General features: G+C 29.7%; 1 protein-coding gene and 1 pseudogene across 1 annotated transcript in view; both read left to right on the top strand.

The window, feature by feature from the left end:
* The first annotated feature begins 4,023 nt into the window (after positions 1-4,023).
* LOC114305233 (protein NTM1-like 9 pseudogene) lies at positions 4,024-5,228 on the top strand (annotated as a pseudogene).
* A 10,265-nt stretch (positions 5,229-15,493) lies between these two features.
* LOC114274097 (flavonol synthase/flavanone 3-hydroxylase-like) overlaps positions 15,494-20,225 on the top strand; it is an 8,613-nt gene continuing 3,881 nt past the window's right edge. The window contains exon 1 of the mRNA XM_082921057.1: positions 15,494-16,059. Within this exon, the coding sequence (XP_082777183.1) occupies positions 15,584-16,059 (476 nt within the window). The 5' untranslated portion in view covers positions 15,494-15,583. The remainder of the gene's footprint in view (positions 16,060-20,225) is intronic.

The following is a 20,225-nucleotide window of genomic DNA, read 5'->3' as shown; positions in this document are numbered from 1 at the left end:
TGGATAAATATTTGAATTTCAAAATTCCTCCATATAGATAAACATATAAAAACTGATAAATAATTTATGAAAATTAATTTCATGGTATACAGATAAAGATAAAAATTAAATACTTAATTTCATAACTTATAGATAATTTAAAATTTTTTCCCATAAATAAGCATATAAAAATTGATAAATAATTTATAAAAATTAATTTCATGGCCTACTGATAAAAATAAAGGTTAAAAAATTGATTTAAAAAAAAATTACTCATGTTTTTTGCCCTTCACTTTGTGCTTTAATTAATTTCATTATAAATAAACATATAAAAAAATCATAAATAATTTATGGAAATTTATTTCATGACATTTAAATAAAGATAAAAATTTTAAAAATTATTTGAAAAATAATAATTTCATGACTTATAGATAAATAAACATATAAGAATTGATAAATAATTTATAAAAATTAATTCCATGGTCTACAGATAAAGATTAACTAATTGATTTACAAAAAAAAAAATTAAAATAATAAAATTTAGATAAATATATGATTTGTTAATCCATATCTATCAAAAACATATCTATCTAAATCTTTATTTTGGTTTACTTATATTTTTTTTCTCTTTTTATTACATATTATCTTTTTTTATTTTAAATTTTTTATCTTGTGAAATACTCTTATCTATAACTTCTTATCTCCTCTTAACTTAATCCTCATAATTTTTATTATTTGTTATTATCTACCAAGTGATAAAGATATATATAAAAAAAGAATGGTTGGCTATGAATAAGAAGAGTATTAATAATTAAATAATGAAAGTTGTATGAGAGAAGGCAATACAAAAATCTCACAAAATTATTTTCCGCCACTATATTTATCCAAGGTAATAATTTGATATTCTTTCTTTTAATTTTTAAAAATAGTTTATATTAGATCATTGCTATGTGTTTTTTCTTTTTCTTTCTTTTTATTTTTTTTATAAGATTGTCATTTGTTATAGTATTTTTTCAATCTCGTCTCTAAATTTTCTCTTTGAAATTTTTATTTTTTTAATAATAAAGTTTAGAACTAATTTCTTGAGACAAGTAAAACTTTCATATGATATATGAAATTAATGAATATAATACAAAGATGGTAGAGAAATACTACATATTTGTTGATATCTCTCTTTTATTATTAGTTGATTTATTAGATTATATTATCAATTTAGAGCCCATATGATTTAATTCAATGTCCATAACTTTAGTTATATTCGACCATTTTGTTATTGAGTAACCTATATAATTTTTTTTTTTGGGTATATAATGATTAAAGCTATCATTTGTTATATTTCTTCAAATACAATTCAAATAATTTGTCATCATTTTTTTTTATAAATAAAATGGATTAAACTATTTTCTTATATAATTTTTATAATCCTACGAAATTCTTATCTTGATTTTTTTTTTTAAATATTGTAGAAACTATGCAAATATTATTCAAGTTATGGAGAATGATTACTTACAAATTATAATTAAAAGTTGAGATTTATTCATAATTTGGTCCCACAATAATAATATAAATCATTGATTTAAAATAAGTAAATTTATGATAACTTATACAATTTATTTCTTTTAATGCTTTGTTTTTGTTTTTGTTTTTGTTTTGTTTTTTTTGTTTTTTTTTTTTTTTTTTGCATGACACTATAGTCTGATACAAATTATTTATGTTAGCAAGTGATTGTAATACTATTATCCTAACAATCTTTATAATTAACAATTTTTTATGTATATCAAATTTTTATTGTGAAATTTTGTAGATTAATTATTGTTAATATCAACCAAGATGGCCTAACATCATGACTTGCTGCTATTAAAATATAATTCAAGATTAGAATAATTTATATATCACACAAAATATATATAGTTTATTTTTCCGTGTATCGCACGGTTTACCGCTAGTATATATATATATATATATACACATAGGTATGGATACGTCCAAACGAAGCCAATCCACACGATCCACGCCCCCTCAAAGGGTGAGCAACAACAGCACGGATTTGCACGCGCCTTGCTGTTTCAAATTTGGGCCAATCTCAAGAATTGAGTATTGAGTGGGCAGTGGAAATCGAAAATATATATATTTTATAAAATTTATGTATAAAATAAATTTAAATTATATATTAATATTTTTAAATAAATTAACAACTTGCTGTCGGTCCTACGAAACACGACAAAATAATTGAATGAGCTACCGAGAAGCACATTTGACGCCCACGCGACAAAAAGGCCGCATCTTTATGCTTCACTCATGTGATGCTGCGGTGACTCTCTTTTTGGTTGAGTTGATTACGTTTTTCAAAGATTTTAAAAATTAATTTGATAAAAAAAATCCTTAAAAAAATCAAAAAAAAAAAATCAGAATGTTGACTTTTAACCCGAATATCAAAATAGGTCACTGTCAGCATTGATTTTTTGTTTAATATTTTTTTAAATTATTCATACATATTATATATGATATATAAAATTTAAATTAAATATAAATAATTTCATATTAAATAAAAAATAAAAATAAATTAATATTATAAGATAGAAAAAAATATATATAAAAAAATTAATTTGATTAGTGCGATGCACATAATTAAGCACATTTTATTTTATTTATTTATCTATTTATTTGTATATCAAGATAACTTTTTAAAAATATTATAATAATTAAATTAAACTATGAACTATATAAAATAAATCTGACAACGATAAAATTGAATACACGATAAAAAATATATATGTGTATAGAAAATAAATATTTTTCAAATAGAATTCATATTAAATTAATTATTATTTTTTGAAAAGAAATTAGTTATTATAATTAAAATTAATTTTTTATAAAACTTTATGTAAATGGAAAAGATATGCTAATATGAATTTTTTTTATAAAACATTAAAATTTTAAAATGTGTTGCATAGATAAATAAAAAAAAGGCAGTGGCTTTGGTCCAGTCCAAGATCAGACTGAACCGTGCTGTTAGGCCCGTGGGGCCCACCACGGGTCCCGTTTTGATAATCTGAACCGTTCAATGTGTAGAAATCGTCGAATCCTATATGGCTGTCAAAAATCACGTTGATCGGATATCGATAGCTATGTGAACAAAACAGTTTTTTATCAACCGTTAATTTTTTCACCGTCCATTTTTTTTTTATACAAAACTGATTTGATCACATAGCTATTGATATCCGATCAACGTGATTTTTTACAGGCATGTAGTACTCGATGAGTTCTACACATTAAACGGTTCGGATTATCAAAACGGGCCCAAAAAATAGGCCCCATGGACCGAACTGAACGGATCCAGTCTTGATCTCAACTTGAGACAAGCTGGACCCATAAAAAAAATAGTACTTAGCCTCTGTTTGGGAAGTTGAAGTTGGAGTTTTTTTTGGCTAAAATAGTTTTAAAAACAAAAAAAAACAAAATAAGTTTTTTAGTTTAATAAGATAAAATATTACATTAATTTATAATCATTACATTTTTTCTCTTACAAAAAGTTTAAAAAGCCAAAAAATCTTTTCTAAACAAGGCAAAATCTCAGATTAAAATAGTCAAAAAAAAAATAAAAAGCTAAAAAATTAACTCACTTTCCAAACCAACTTTATATATAGATATATATATCTATATAATAGGAGAAGAGGGTTTTTGAAAATAAATAAATGTATGAGAGAGACATTTTAATGGCTGAGATTAATCCTAAAGTTATGTCAATGGTTGAGATCAATGGATCTCCCGCCCAGGAATCTGTGATGGTTTCTGTCAATCTCTATTCTGTCAATCTCTATATCTATCTCTCTCACTTTCTCCGTTGCTTCCTTCTTCAATTCAAACCCCACGTCTTTGAAACCCCACTGAATTTTCTTTGAATCTCATATATCTTCTCTTTCGATTTGTTTATCCATTCTCTATGCTACCTCTATAGGTTTTTAATTCTTCATTTCGATCCATACCCACTTTCCCTTTCTTTTCTCTCTCTCTCTCTCTCTCTCTCTCTCTCTCTCTCTAGCGATGTCTCTCTCTAAAATTTTGGCGGAGGAGTCTCTTTCGGTTGGGTACCGACTTCGCCCTATCGACGAAGAACTCATCAATCACTATCTGAAGTTGAAGATCAACGGCGATGGGAAGCAAGTTAGTGTTATTCGAGAGATCGATGTCTGCAAATGCGAACCCTCAGAGGAGTCTCTTCCGGTTGGGTACCGATTTTGCCCTACCGACGAAGCACTCATCAATCACTATCTGAAGTTGAAGATCAACAGCGATAAGAAGCAAGTCAGTGTTATTCGAGAGATCGATGTCTGCAAATGCGAACCCTGGGATTTGCCTGGTAAAACTACCCATATAAAAAATTAAAAAATTAAAATTTTGGGTTTTTTGCTTTGATTATTGATATATACTTGATTAAAAGCCCTAATTTTGGGTTTGATTTGATCTATTTTTATGCAGATAAATCGGCGATAAAGATGAATGATGAAGAGTGGTTCTTTTTCTGTCCTAAAGATCGCAAGTATCAGAATGGGCATCGATTGAACAGAGCGACTGTGGCTGGGTACTGGAAGGCCACGGGTAAGGATAGTTCTATCAGGTCTCTGAGGGCAACCACTGTGATTGGCATGAAGAAGACTTTGGTTTTCTATGCGGGTCGTGCTCCGAATGGCCAGAGGACTAATTGGGTAATTCACGAGTACCGCGCAACTAGATTCCTGGGTAATCTAATGCTTCTACTTCCTGTCAATTTTTTTTTTTTGTATCTCTCCATCTTATTATCCAGGATTTACTACAGTCCACATCTAGGGGCTAATCTGAACCATTTGATAACTCTCAACTCAAAACCCAACCTAATATGGCTACCCATGGATAATTGCATAGGTGATGAAGCAAGTTCATTAACTACTTTATTAACTTAGATTGACTTATTGAAATGAGTATGGTGTGTGTTTTAGTACTGCTACTAGATGCGAAAAGGATATATATATATATATATATATCAAACTCTCATATCTAACTTCCTCTTACTATATAAGAGAGTTATATTTATGTATAATGTAATTCTTGCTCTACTCTAGGGTATTCTGTCATTGTTATATATGTTACTTAAGTCCCGCAAGAATATATTTAGCACATCATCAACTCAGATATAGATAGATGAACGAGAAATAAACAAGAATTATGATTTTTTTTTTCCTTTTATTATTTCTGAACATCAGACAGTGTAAAGAATGTCTCAATATATCATCAGTTTGATGGATTTCTGTCACTTGCCTCATCGCAGTTAAATTTGAAGGGTTCAATTAAAAGCAAATCTCTAAAAATATACCACCAAAAAGGGAAAAAAAGGGCATTTCCTTTTTACACTTTTCTCCTCTTGGGGCTCAGTATAAAATCGTCGTCGTCATCACTATCCACGATTCTTTTCTTGGCTTTTACTTCGCCATTCTTTGACACCAGCTGTTGTTTTTTCGAACTCTCGGGTCTTCTGGGTGGCCGTGATGGTGGAGATTTTATAGGAGTCCCCATCCGAAGTTGCTTTTGCTTCCTCTGCTTCTTCTCATATGCCTTCTTTGCTCTTTCCAGTGACAATATACTGTGTTCCATCATCCTGCTCATTGTCACGCGTTATCTCTAAAATTAGTAACTTTTCTTTTATGTTTTTATTTATTTGTTTTTGATATGCTATCACTGTCATTATTAACTAAAAAAAACTGAAATTTGATAAGAGTTCAAACTAATCATGATTGTTACACGTTTGCCATAATAATGCACTTTCGAGGTTTCAAACCAAGGTTTCAAACGGGGGAAGTTTATTCTACAGAGACTAAAATCAGATACAAAGAATAGATACAGGAAAATTACAAAATATGAAAATTTTAAGTTCATGTCCAGCAAATGGTGAAATTGACAAAATGCCCTTACCACTAAACCTACTAAACCTATGTTATGCTTTAACGTTCGTTCTATTTACTCTTTTACTTTTTTAGTGGTTTTGATAATTATTTGTAATTGTGTTTCTTTCTTTTGGTTTGTTCTATCAGAGGACTGTTCCTGCAAACCCTAACAAGAACAAAGTCTTTGATCATCGAACCATTTTCTGGTAATTGTGGAAAAGGACTTCATTTCTTTGACATTTGAGCCTTTGGGGACCTACATCGTGCTCTCTCTCTCTCTCTCTCTCTCTCTCTCTCAGGTGATTTTTGTTGATTTACATAAATAAGTATATGTGTGTGTGTGTGTGTATGTGTGTGTCAAAAAATATACCTTTTTGTTATATAGGTTTGTTCGGAGATGTGTTTGATGAATTAGCTCTTCACACAACTACGTAACAATCTTTAACTACTACTTTTTTCGTGAACCGTATAGTTTTATGTAAATGAGGTTTGTTGGTTTGATGCTGAATAATATTGGGGAGCAATCATGTGTGTATTGTTTAAATGTGTTTTCAAATATAATTGTTTTTTTATTTATTTATTTTGGATATGCAATTATCTGAGACATAATTTTGGATGTGAAGAATGCATGAACAAATGGGAGAAATGAGGAATTTCTTAAGTAGGCAGAAGGGTTTTTGAAAAATGTATCAAAATGTATCAATGGTTGAGATCAATCTAAGTATACCTACCAATCAATTCTTAACAATGGTCAGACACTGATTATTCTTTGTTTTTCCTTTTCCCCTCCATTTTCTGTCTTTTGTTTCCTAGCTTTTTTTTTATTTTTTAGATAACTAAATGAAGAATTCTGTTCGAAATCAAAATTACAACATAGATAGGAAATTGATTGATTGGAATACAGGGAGAAACTGAGCCTAGGCGCAAAACACTTTTCCTGATGATGGTTTATCAGACAGACTTATGCCACTGGGACTCAAGTATGTGTTCCAACTCCACGGTTTATTTGGCAGCACAGCTCTCATTGTTCATTGTTGGTTTTCAAATAATTTCTTCTTATGTGTTTTTTTTTATAACTTTTTTAATTTCTTTTTTATTTTTTTTCAGTTGGCCTTCTATGTGTTTTGTATTAACCACAACTGGTTGCATATGAAATGCTTGATAAAAAGATTCAGTTAGAAGGATCATTTGCTGACAGATGTATTATCATGTGCAACATGTCTCCTATTTGGAACTCTAAAACCTTTGTACACTTGAGAAAAGTCTAATTTCTATATTCAAATCCAAAGAAAAATCAAACACTAAATTTTCATTATTGATGAGTTCGTTTTTTAACTTTTACATTTGATTCATTGTTTCTAGATATATAGATGTTCAGTTAGGTGATATTTGTGTAGTTAATTCAGTTTATAGTTATAGTTATAGTTAGTTCAGTTTATAGTAATAGTGAGCTTTTGAACTTTTAAAAAATTGTAGTGGGTTTTGTAATTTTTAGAATTTCTGTTTTTGTTATGTTGTACACAACTTGAGACAATAAAGAGCCAAATAAATGGAAAAATTTCTAACCAGACTGAAACAAAGGTAGTGTGAATACTGGAATTTACTGTCAAAATTAGTTTTTAAAGTCTCATTGTGGTATTTGTATTAATGAAATTGCCTATTTGTCGTGATTCGTTAACAGTCAATAGAAATATTAACTTGAAATTTTTGTTATTTGGTTTATAGTTGTGCAACTTGCTGTCACTAGAATGTTGTGTTGAACTTTTTGTCCATCTCCTTCATAACCTTAAGGAGCTTTAAGGTTATGTACATTTTTAGAGTTATTTTAGATTGTTTATGAGTCATTTAGATTGGGCTCCATACTGTTATTATTAGAATTTCATTCTCCCAAACTCACATTTTTGAATTAATCTAATACATTTTATTTGAATTCCATTCTCCACAACTAATTACAACACCTCCTCTACAATTAATTAAACTCATCCCATTCTCTCTCTCATGGCTCATTTGTTTATTAAACCCATCCAAGCACCAAGAACTTTGTAATCCACCCGAGATATAATCGGATCTATATTTGAACTGGTAGTGTATTTGGGTTTGGATTTGTGATTTTCATTAAGTTATGACTCTCATTCAAAGCTCAAACTTGAGCAACAATGGAGTTCAAATAGGAAGAGAGAGATGTAGAGGAAAAAAAGAGACAGAGCTCTCTGCTAAAAAAACCCACTTAGGTCTGTTTTCTTTTTCCAAGAATAGTGTTGTTTTTATATTAAATTGATAATCTATATAATAAGATGGAAGGGTTGGGATTACAATTATATTAAATTGATAATTTACTAAATAGTGTTGGGATTACAATTATATTTTAATCCCAACATTATTAACACTGTGCCTTCAGGCACGGGCATACAATTATATTTCTTCTTGAAGTCTCAAAAAGCCTCCACCTTTATGCTACTAATGTGTCTCTTTGGCATTCATGAATTCAGATTTGACCAAAGCATTGGCTGCTCCAGATACAGACCATCCAAATGGAACACCAAGCCATAAGAATTATGGGTTGAGTGTTCTTCAGCAACATGTGGCCTTTTTTGACATGGACGACAATGAAATCATTTACCCTTGGGAGACATATACTAGTAATTTGCATGCATTTACTTTGTCATGCTATCATTTGCTTCCTACTGGACCATAACTTCACCTTCCCGAAAATAAAATAATGAGGAAAGAAAGACAGAAAATTTGATTTGATTGTTTTTGTGCATTTTGTCAAGATGAAACTGTTGGTCAAGGGCTATGGCCTTGACTATTCAAGCTTCCCAAGTTTTGTCTTTGGCCATGCCAATATGGTGGCTGGTTGAATCACTCTGCTGCCCAGAAAAATGCGATTTGTGAGTGTGTGTCTTTGCCCAGGAATAGTAGGCAGGTGAATTCTTACATTCCATTGAGTGTAGTTGATTTTGTTTACAGTTTGGGAAGCCCAATTCGGATTTACTTTTCCTTATTTTCTAGCATGATCTTTAGTTTTAATTTATTGTGTATTTTTTTGTCCTTCTCTTCACCCAAAAGAATTTACCCTGATATTGCATCTGAATATGAAAGCATTTGAATATTTGCAAATGGTTAGCTATGCATGCTTATTATTTTGTTCAATTTGTTTTTGTTGTTCTTTTTTATTTTATTTCTATATTTTCTTTTCTTTTCTTTACTTTTCTTTTCTTTTCTTTTTAAAGTCACTGGAAGCAATTTGGAGGCTGAACAATTCATCTGATATCTTTTCAAATGGTGGCCTCAGAATTAGATTTCCTTCTACTCTTTTGCTCCATTGCTATAATAAATTTTTGACCTTAAAGTTGCTTTACTGTTCTACTTTAAAATGTGAGGTTTAGCTTCATTTTGCTGATCTGTGGATATATATATATGTCTATCTAAAGAATTTTGGAATGCCTGGTGCATTGATATTAGGGATCTTACTAAATGCAAATTCGTAAAATTATAATCATATAACTATAACTGTTTTGTTGACTGACTTCAAATTCCACAGGAAATGGTCATATTGGCCACTGCAACCAAGGAAACAACATGTACCTTTTTCCTGGGTTAGTTTCAAATTTTCACTCTTTGCAAGAACTGAGTTTAATATTTTTTTCTCTTTTTCTCCATATTCCAATTTTCCACATACCTGATCATGCAGGATTGGACTTGGTACCCTTCTATCTGGCTCTAGGATCATCTCTGACGACATGTTACAGGCAGCAGTTGAGTGGTACTTCTTCATTCTACTTTTCCAAATAAAATTCTTGAAATCAATGCCACAACAGTTTTAGGATGTGGAAATTATTCCGCTCAATTATTTCAGATCTCGATCTAAAAATTATTATGAACAAACCCGTACACGATGGTAAACTGTAATTCTGATTTCGTTAGAACAGATTTGGATTAATACCAAAAAACAAGTATGCATATTTGCATGTTTAGGGTCTTGTCGACCAAACTGCTTGACGGGTAGGTTGACAGTGTACCGAGGTTGACAGTGTAGGTTGACAGTCCTGCCGACCAATTTTTTATTTTTTTGGTTATTTTGTGGATTGATTTTTATTTTGTTGTTTGGGATGTGGATTGATTTTTAAATTTTTAATTTTTTAATTTTTTTGGTTATTTTGGTCTAGGCTAAAAGCCTCATTTTGGTAACCCACGGGGCATGGATGTTTGGGAAGGCTCCAAATCTGCTGGATCTGTGATAGATCTGAGTTGTGGTAACCCTTCTCTCTCTCCTCTTATACAAATTTCAATTATATACGGTTTGGATTTTGTATTGGGTGTGTGCAGATTTGGATTACAGATTTTGCAGATTTTGTATTGTGCAGATTTGGATTACAATTTATCTTATTGTATTGTGCAGATTTTGCATTTTATTATGGTGTCTTCTGGGTGTGTGCAGATTTGAATGATATATATATTGAGTTATATCAGACAAATCTATAGTTATTGAATTCAAATTCTGCACAGACCAATATATAGATATATGGAAAAGTATTTTTAACTGTTGGGTTCAATAGAGTTATTGAAAACATGTTTACTGAGTAGATAGATATATGGTAAGATTGGTCGGTTACTGAATAGACAAATGTTGAAAACATGTTTGCTGTGCAGATTTGGATTACATGACTTGAAACAGAATAGATATATGGTAGATATATGGTAAGTCATGTTTTGAACCATATGGAATCATAAAACATGTTTGTTGTGCAGATAACCAACCAATCATAAAACATGTTTGCTGTCAGATTGAGATTGAACCATAAAACATGTTTGTTGTGCAGATTCGGACATGGATCTACATGATTTGAACCCAGCACTACTATTCTAACATTTGTTTATTGAAAACATGACTTACCACATTTGTTCATGTTTACTGAATAGATTGTAAAAGACAAACCAATGACTTTAACCAAACATAGGCCTACTAACCGATTCTGTTTCAAATGTTAAAACATGACTTTAACCAATAGAGTATTTGACTTTTCTACGCCAATTTAGTGTTGAAAACATGACTTTAATCGCTGCCAATTTAGTGTTGAAAACATGACTTTAATTGCTGGGTTCAATAGAATTGATTTGGGTAATTGAAAACATGACTTTAGTATTTCTCATTTATTTGGGTAATTGTTCTTCTTCTTGAAGTCTCAAAAAGCCTCCACCTTTATGCTAATGAAGTCTCAAAAAGCCTCCACCTTTATGCTACTAATGTGTCTCTTTGGCATTCATGAATTCAGATTTGGCCAGAGCATTGGCTGCTCCAGATACAGACCATCCAAATGGAACACCAAGCCATAAGAATTATGGGTTGAGTGTTCTTCAACAACATGTGGCCTTTTTTGACATGGATGACAATGGAATCATTTACCCTTGGGAGACATATACTAGTAATTTGCATGCATTTACTTTGTCATGCTATCATTTGCTTCCTACTGGACCATAACTTCACCTTTCTGAAAATAAAATAATGAGGAAAGAAAGACAGAAAATTTGATTTGATTGTTTTTGTGCATTTTGTCAAGATGAAACTGTTGGTCAAGGGCTATGGCCTTGACTATTCAAGTTTCCCAAGTTTTGTCTTTGGCCATGCCAATATGGTGGCTGGTTGAATCACTTTGCTGCCCAGAAAAATGCCGGGTCACGAGTTGTCTCACACTACGTTTGGATGGGGTGGTTTGGTGAGAAATGATGCAAAAGTGAACTCTTTTTTCATTTTCAATTTATCAATTGTTTATAAATTGAGTGAGAAATAGTGAGAAAGAGAATTTGTTTACTAAGGCTGTGTTTGGAGATTTGGAAATGGAAAGAGAAAAGGGATTTAGAGAGAGATTTGGAAATGAAAAAGGGAAAAGATAAGTGAAATGTGGGAAAAATATAATTACATTTCACACATCTTTCCTCTCTCTTTCCAAATCCCTTCTCAAAATTCATGAACCAAAGCAAGTCTGTTTCCTCTTTCTTTTTCCCTTCTCGAAATATGATTTCAATTGTTGCCATAACAGGATGTGATATGTAGTTTAGAGTGGGAGGCTATTGCCATCTTGATGAGGGCATAATTTCTGAAACTAAGATGACAATGATCCACGCTGGTATGTACCCTTTTAATTTTTTTTTTAACAATTAGTAGGAGGGGGAAGTTGCATCTCGCAACAGGTAAGACTCGAACCCAAACATCACCCCTGGCAAGGGAGCACCTCATCTACTGACCCAATCCTTGGTCTTACTCTGGTACATACTTCATAGAGTCAAATTTGAGAAAGTAAAGAGTCAGTATTGTAATTTCATTGTCCTGATTGTGGCATGAAAAGCTCTCTTTCCCTTTCAATAGTTTAGCAAACTCCTAAACAGCCTCGCTAAGTTGGAACAATTAGAAATTCTGATTCATAGTCAAATGTGAAGCATGGCATGAATCTCTCGCTATTACAAATCTGGCAAGTTTGAGTTAAAATTAGACTGTCTTTTTGGAGTTCTTTTCAAGAATTCAGTGGTTCCTCTTGCACTGAATATTTTATATCACTACTGCAATTGGATACATAATAACGGCATCTATTAGTATGGTGTGAGTATAATTTTAATGGACTTGCTTTTCGGTTTTGAATCTCCTTATTTGTCTTTTATTGTCTTATTTATAGTAGGGGGAGAATTCTTCCCAATCCACTGTGTGAGTTGGAGGCTTTGTGCGGTGTAGATATACCATAAAATGATTTAATTTGTTTATTTGTTATTTGTAAATTATTCATAAACAGAATTATATTAATTTAGTAATTATAATTATGTGATTTTATATATAAAAAAAATTGTGGATTATTTTTAAAATTATACTTATCGTCTATTTTTTTAAGACAAATATATATGATGAAATAATGTAGTTATAATTATCTTATCAATCTAATTTTTCTCATAAATAATTTATACATAGGATTTGAAAAATGAATAATTCAAATTATCATAATAAAACTATATAACTAATTTAGTCTCTGCCATTGTGTGATCTTTTTATATTTTAGTGTAAGCAACAATGTTATGAAATGCAGAGGGTTAATGACCATGTTGGCTATGCATTAAAGTGGTACATGAATAATATGATGGCTGAAATTTGGTTTTTGTCTTTAATATGATGGCTCAAATTATCTTTTATTTTTGTCTTTAATAAATTTTTTTCATGTTTTAAATTTTTTATTACACGCACTTCATTCATATCTTTCCAGTGTCAAATATTTTAAAAAATTCACTCCATACTCTTTGAAAAGAAAAAAAAAATTATACCATGCCTTTAGACACGAACATATGCTAATATATATATATATATATGATGTGACAATATTGACACCTAACTTGTGCTCATAAATGTTGATGTGGATGCAGGGTTGGTAACAGCTATCCTGTGAACCGTATGCCACCACGTCAACCCCCATTTCCTGAATCAGCCCAACAATCTCTCTCCGTATTATAACTATTTGGTTTTGGTATTGTTTAGGTTATACTCTTTTATCTTGAGAAAAATGAGAGCCAAGTGGTTGGGCATATGTCTGGTTCAAAAAAAAAAAAAAAAAAAAAAAAGTGGTTGGGCATATGTGTTTCAATCCTTAATTTCTCATTTTCTTGTTTATTTTTTTGAAATAAATTACACAGACGTCTCTAAGATTTAGAAGAATTTTTTTTTAAAAATAAATTTAACACAATTACACTCATATTTTCTTAAAATTTTAATTTATATAATCTTTAATGTCTTTTCATCACAAATTTATTAATCCTATGGACAAAAACATAATATTATCTCTTTAACCTTACTAGAAAAGAAGTTAATAGAATTATCTTTTTTCAAAATTGTGAGATTAATGTATTTTTTTTAAAATTTCGGGAGAGATTAGTATGATTTTTCTTTTTTTCTTTTTTCTTTTTTTAAGGTTATACGTTGTCTCTCTTACAAAGTTTTTTTTCTTTAGTGCAATTTGGCCTACACAATGAGATTTATCACATTTCTATTGTTTTCTTTTACCTAACAAAGGATTTCGATTCTTTTTATTATAAAGGAACGGGAATGAAGCATTCTCGAGTGTATAATGCATATAGTATATGAATCTATTAAAAAATTATATAAGTTTTTATGAATTTACATAAATTTATATTTAATTTAAGTATTTTTATAAGATTATTTATATAAATTCGTAAAAATTTACGTAATTTTTGTGATAGAGTTGCATACGATGTGTATTACACACCGAAACATTTTCGTAAATTTGTTTCCCAAAGATTTTCCCTCAATTCATTTTTCTTTTTTAGGTGACATTTCATTGATTTAAAGATGTTAAAATAATGAAAAATGTCACTATATATATATATAAGTGTCATACAAATGATGTGACTATTTTTAATTATTTTTTAGATGAACTACACCAACAACCGTAAAGAATTCATAAGTTTAACATAATTATTTTCACTTTCCTTTAGTAAAATTGTAGTAGTTGAAATTAATGAATATGATATTTAGGCTCATTTTGATAAATGAGTTAAAAGTCGCTTTTCAACTTTTAACATACTTCTTTCTCATACAAAATAAACTCAAAAAAATTAAAAAGTAATTTTTAACCATCTTTCCAAAATACCTATTAAACACAAAGATAAATGAGTATAAAATATATATTTTTATATAAAATATCTAATTATATATATATGTATTTCTTTTATATAATTAACAAATTATGAATAAAAAATAATCAAAATATTGCGTAAATAAAAAACTCGTGTGGGCAAACTCAAGGGAGCCATGTATACATTAAACTTGGGGAGCTTGATTAAGTTCTACAGATCATGGAGATGTTAATGTAGTTGAGCCTTATTATTTTAATCACAATGATGAGTTTTTTAATAATGGGAAAGGCCTTCATTACACCCTACATGCACGTATTTTTATGAAATACATCATCTATTTTTATAATAAATATTATCTTCCTTTTACGATAGAATTATGATAATTTATATTTTAAAAATAAAATTACTTATTTTTGTGACGTTTTTTTTTTTTTTTTTTCGGGTCTTTCCAGGAATAAAGGTTTCCCTAGTAAATGATACATGTGATGTGATATACCATTTTGGAAATGGCTTTTCTTTCGTCAATGATCAAACAATAGATTATTATTCAGTCTATGATGACTCATCACAGATCTTGTTTTAATAATTTAAATCGTTAATATATAAAACTCGTTGAGTATTATATGTTTATAAAAAAATTATGTTGGTCGGATATCTATAGCAATTTGATCATATGATATTTTTGTAAGCCATTTATTTTTCACCGTCCATTTTTTTCATACAAAACTAATTTAATCACATAGTTATCGATATTCGATCAACGTGATTTTTTACAAGTATATAGTACTTAACGAGTTTTACATATTGAACGGTTTGAATTATCCAAACAAGACTCGTGGTAGATCTCTATAGATCCAACAATTAGACTGAAAGGATGCCATTCCCTAAAGTTTTTTATGAAATTTTTTTTTCTTAAAAAATAATAGTAATTAATAAAAAATCTCTATAAATAGGGCACATATACAAGTAGATGTGACGCTCACACGCAAAGAGAGAGTGAGAGAAGTTTGAGATTATTATAGTCATAGGAAAGGAGGGAGAAGAAGGAAAGAAAAATGGAGGTGGAGAGAGTGCAAGCCATAGCTGCTTCATTGTCAAAGTGCATGGACAGCATACCAGCCGAGTACATTAGGTCAGAGACAGAGCAACCAGCAATCACCACCGTCAAAGGGAAGCTTCTAGAAGTACCGGTGATCGATCTTGGCGGCGGCGACAGCGACGAGGAGAGGGTGGTGAGGATGGTGGAGGAGGCTGGGAGAGAGTGGGGGATATTCCAGGTGGTGAACCATGGGATACCAGATGAATTGATAAGTAAATTGCAGAGAGTTGGGAAAGAGTTTTTTGAGCTGCCACAGGAAGAGAAAGAGGTGTATGCTAAGGATGCTGAGTCTAAGAGCATTGAAGGGTATGGAAGTAAGCTTCAAAAGGAAGTTGAAGGGAAGAAAGGTTGGGTTGATCATTTGTTTCATAAGATTTGGCCTCCTTCTGCTATTAACTACCACTTCTGGCCTAAGAACCCTCCTTCTTACAGGTTTTTCCTTTTCACTTCTCCTTTTTTTTTTTTTTTTTTTTAAAAAAATTATTTTATTTTGCATAAGGTGGTAGCATCGTAGCGAGTAAGTGGTTAGATTACGATCAGTGCATTTTCATTTGCATTAATAGTTAAATGAATATTGTAGGAAGTTAGGGATTAGATTACAAATTGCTGCATTTTGATTTGCATTGATAGTTGTAGGAAGTTAGGGATTAGATTACAAATCGATGCATTTTGATTTGCATTGATGGTTAAACGAAGGTTCATGCTACACTTGTCACATCGGGGTGGGCTTTCCTTCCATTCGACTGGAGGATACTGTTAGGCCTATACTATTAGGCCTATGGGGCCTATCATGATTCTGTTTTGATAATTCGAATCATTCAATGTGTAGAATTCGTTGAATATTATATGATTGTACAAAATCACGTTGATCGAATATTAATAGCTATTTTATTGGATCAGATTTTTATCTACCGTTTATGTTTTGACCCTTTTTTTTTTTAATACAAAACTATTTTGATCACCTAACTATCAATATCCGATTAACGTGATATTTTGCAAGCATATAATACTCAACTAGTTATACATATTGAACAATTTAAATTATCGAAACGAGACCCGTAATGAGTCTTCACTAACCCAACAGTACCTTTCAATCTGATCATAGACGGAGGGAAGCCAGCCCTATCAGATTTGGGCGTACTACTCTGATTGTATTATTTACTGTGTTAGCCTATCATCTAACATAAATATGGGGGATGATATCATTATATTAATGATGAGCTATCATATAAGATGATATAAAAAGATATTAAATGCAGCATTATTGATGACAGAATACTGCCTCATGACCCTTGAGTTACTCCCGAGTCTAATCTTGTAGAGTTATGCTTAGAATTCTAAATAAATTATTAAATCTCTTATATAAGTGTGAGATTTATACAAATATATTTATGTGAAAGATTTGATAATTTATTTAGTAATTTACTTGGGATCCATAGTATTTTCCAATCTTGTATGGTTTCATTTGGTTTGATTTTCTAAAACTATTTTCAAATTTTTTTTTTACAAAAATAAAAATTATTTTAACAAAAATAAATATTAGAAAAATATTTTTAAATTTTAAAAAATTACCATCTCAAAGTATAAAAAATATATAAAAATGACAATTTTTTCTTTTTTTTTTAAAGTTTTCATCAAATTAGTTTTTAATTTTTTTGTCTGAAAACAAATTCTAAAAACGAAAAACCAAACGGAGACCTTTTTTTAAATTTTTAGTGTATTTTTTTTTAGATGGGATTTTTAATGTATTTCAAAAAAATAGATTAATGCAAAATTAGCCCACATAAACTAAATCTATGCCACACACCACACTTTCCAGATAGGTTTAGTATATTTTCTGGGTTCATAACTTTTTTCTGAAACCAAATAGAGTGAGAGTGTGATTCAGACTTAGAAAAAGTTTATGCTTATTAAGAAACTACACTACATAATATTTTTATGTGAATATACCTAGATTTACTATTTCATTTCTGGCTAGTTTTTATTTTTGAGTTTTGTTAACAAATGTTATAGGTATTTGTTAATAAAATTTAAAATAATTATATATGTGACATTTACTTTTATTTAAAAGAAGTAGAATAATTTTAAACATGTTAACCAATAGGTATACTTGCTGACAATTTTATTAAATGGAATGGTTCTACAAGTAATTTACATTATGACTTTTTCTTTTTCTTTTTTCAAATTTAATAAAACTACAGCAATTTCTCACACTTAAATTACTTAATTGTAGATGTCAATATACTATTAGAAAAAAAAAAAAAAAAAAAACCTGAGTTTGATTATTATAACAAAATAAATCATGAATTTTAACTTTGTCAATTCATTTATCTTTAATCTAAACCATCAATTTATTTCCAATGTAATTGTATATAAAAAGTATAAAATATTAATTTTTTTATTAAGTTTAATGACAAAGTATACATATATTTTTTTGTTGTTAATTTTACTTAATAGAAATAGTAGATAGTTTGGATCGAAAACAAATCAAAAGTTTAGGCCTTAAATGAAAAAAAATTAAATTTTTAATTCTTATTTTTGTTATAAGGATCAAATCTTGATTTTATTTATCAATAATGACTTGGATCCCCTTTTTTTCCCGCCCCCTTGACCCCCTCTTCACCTGATTGGTTATTATTTTTTTTTTATTCCTTCTCCTCCAATCACCACTCGCCACGTGTCTGGGGGTTGGTGAGAGTGGTGATTGGAGGGGTCTTAATCATCACCCTTTATTTATTTGTAATTTTCTCAATACTATTTTACTTGTAATTTTTTTTTTATTTTCTAAAATATATATATATATATATATATAAATTATTCTCTCTCCAACCCCTCTTGTCTCCATCAAGGCCTTCCATATCACCGCAAGACCCGCCTGCATCATTAATTAACAATCTCCCGCGTAGCATAACCATCAACCATCACTCCATGAATTGGGTCCAGCTTGTCTCCGATTGGAGTTTGAGATTAGACCTTTCAATTCGGTTTATGAGTTTATTTTTAGATTTATTTTCAATAATTCGAACCGTTAATTTGTAAAACTCTTCGAGTATTATATTACTGTAAAAAATCACATTGATCAGATATCGATAACTATTTGATCGGATTAGATTTATGTTAACTATTTATTTTTTTATTATTCATTTTTTTATATAAGACTATCTGATCAGAAACTATCGATATCCAATCAACGTGTTGTTTTACAAAAATATAGTACTTGACGAGTTCTACACATTGAACGGTTCAAATTATCGAAATGGGACCCACAAATAGGTCCATAGGCTAGACTAGACGGTCTAGTCTTAATTTTCAACTGGAGACATGCTGGACCATTGTGGATTTTTGTAAAAGATGAAAAAAAATTAATGAAATATGTTGGGTGATAAAAATCATTTTCCTTAATAAATACGTGTGAGATCATGTGGGAGAGAAAATTTTAATAAAAAATAGAATTAGATGATAATAATCCAATACTCCTTTTTATTTATTTATTTATTATTATTAATATCACTTTTTGCCCACCCTTTTTAATTAGGGTTGGCCATGTGATATGATTGATTATTACAGCAAATTTAGTTACAATAATATTTCTTTATTTATAATTATGGTAAATTTTATTTGTTTAGAATGTGAAAGAGGTTAATACTTAAGGGTCTCGCTCTATATCTCTTTATTCATTTCTTCCACAAGATGGGATTTGCGCTTAGATTTTAAGGAAAATAACAAATCAGTTAAAGTTCTCGCTACATTTCTTAATTTTGTTCCTTTAATTTCACTCATAATGTCGTGACTAACGCCCATTGAAGTGATCTCTCACTTCTCTATCTCTCATCTTTAATCCCCTTAATACCACATCAATGGAGGTAAAATTGGGAGGGACAAGATTATAGGGATGGATAATTTTTCTTAATATAAATAATAATATGTGAGTTATTGTGATCTCTTTATTTAAAAATATAATACCCATTATTATGATGCATAATGGTATACGAATAAAATTTTTATATAAAAAATACATACAGTATAACATGGCACTTTGCGATCATTTTATTTCTAACTAAAATACTAACTTCAATACCTTATAATTACAATATGTCACTGTCATATCATTTTATACACTTTATATATGCAAATTATATTTTGCTCTCCCCAATTATCTCTAGGTTCAAAAAACATAATGGCATTAAAAGAAAAATGGTAAATGTGATTGAGTTGAAGGCTTCTATTATTTGGCCGAAAAGACACAATAAGATAAAAAAAAGGAAATATGAAATTAAAAAAAAAATAACAAAAAAAAAAATTGTAATTTAATGGTTTGCAAGCAGGACTGTTAATAAATCAAACTAGTTAAGTTCGACTCATGTTCGGTTTGTTTACAACTTGCTCAAGATTAACTTGGTACGTATACAAGTCAAAATTAAACAAAATTTTAAATTTGTTATGTTTTTAAATCAAGTTTGAAAAACTCTATTATTCAACTTGATAAATGCATAAGCATTATAAAAAATAAACTATTCGAGATCAACTCTTGTTCGACTTATTTGAGATCTACTTGTTATATGAATAAGTCAAATTTAAACATATTTTGAAACTTGTTA

Source organism: Camellia sinensis, chromosome 3 (genome assembly GCF_055761805.1).
Source record: "Camellia sinensis isolate YWXY chromosome 3, ASM5576180v1, whole genome shotgun sequence".
NCBI classification, from domain to species: domain Eukaryota; kingdom Viridiplantae; phylum Streptophyta; class Magnoliopsida; order Ericales; family Theaceae; genus Camellia; species Camellia sinensis.
The sequence above is the reverse complement of the archived record's forward strand: the minus strand, read 5'-3'. Positions and strand labels throughout refer to the sequence as shown.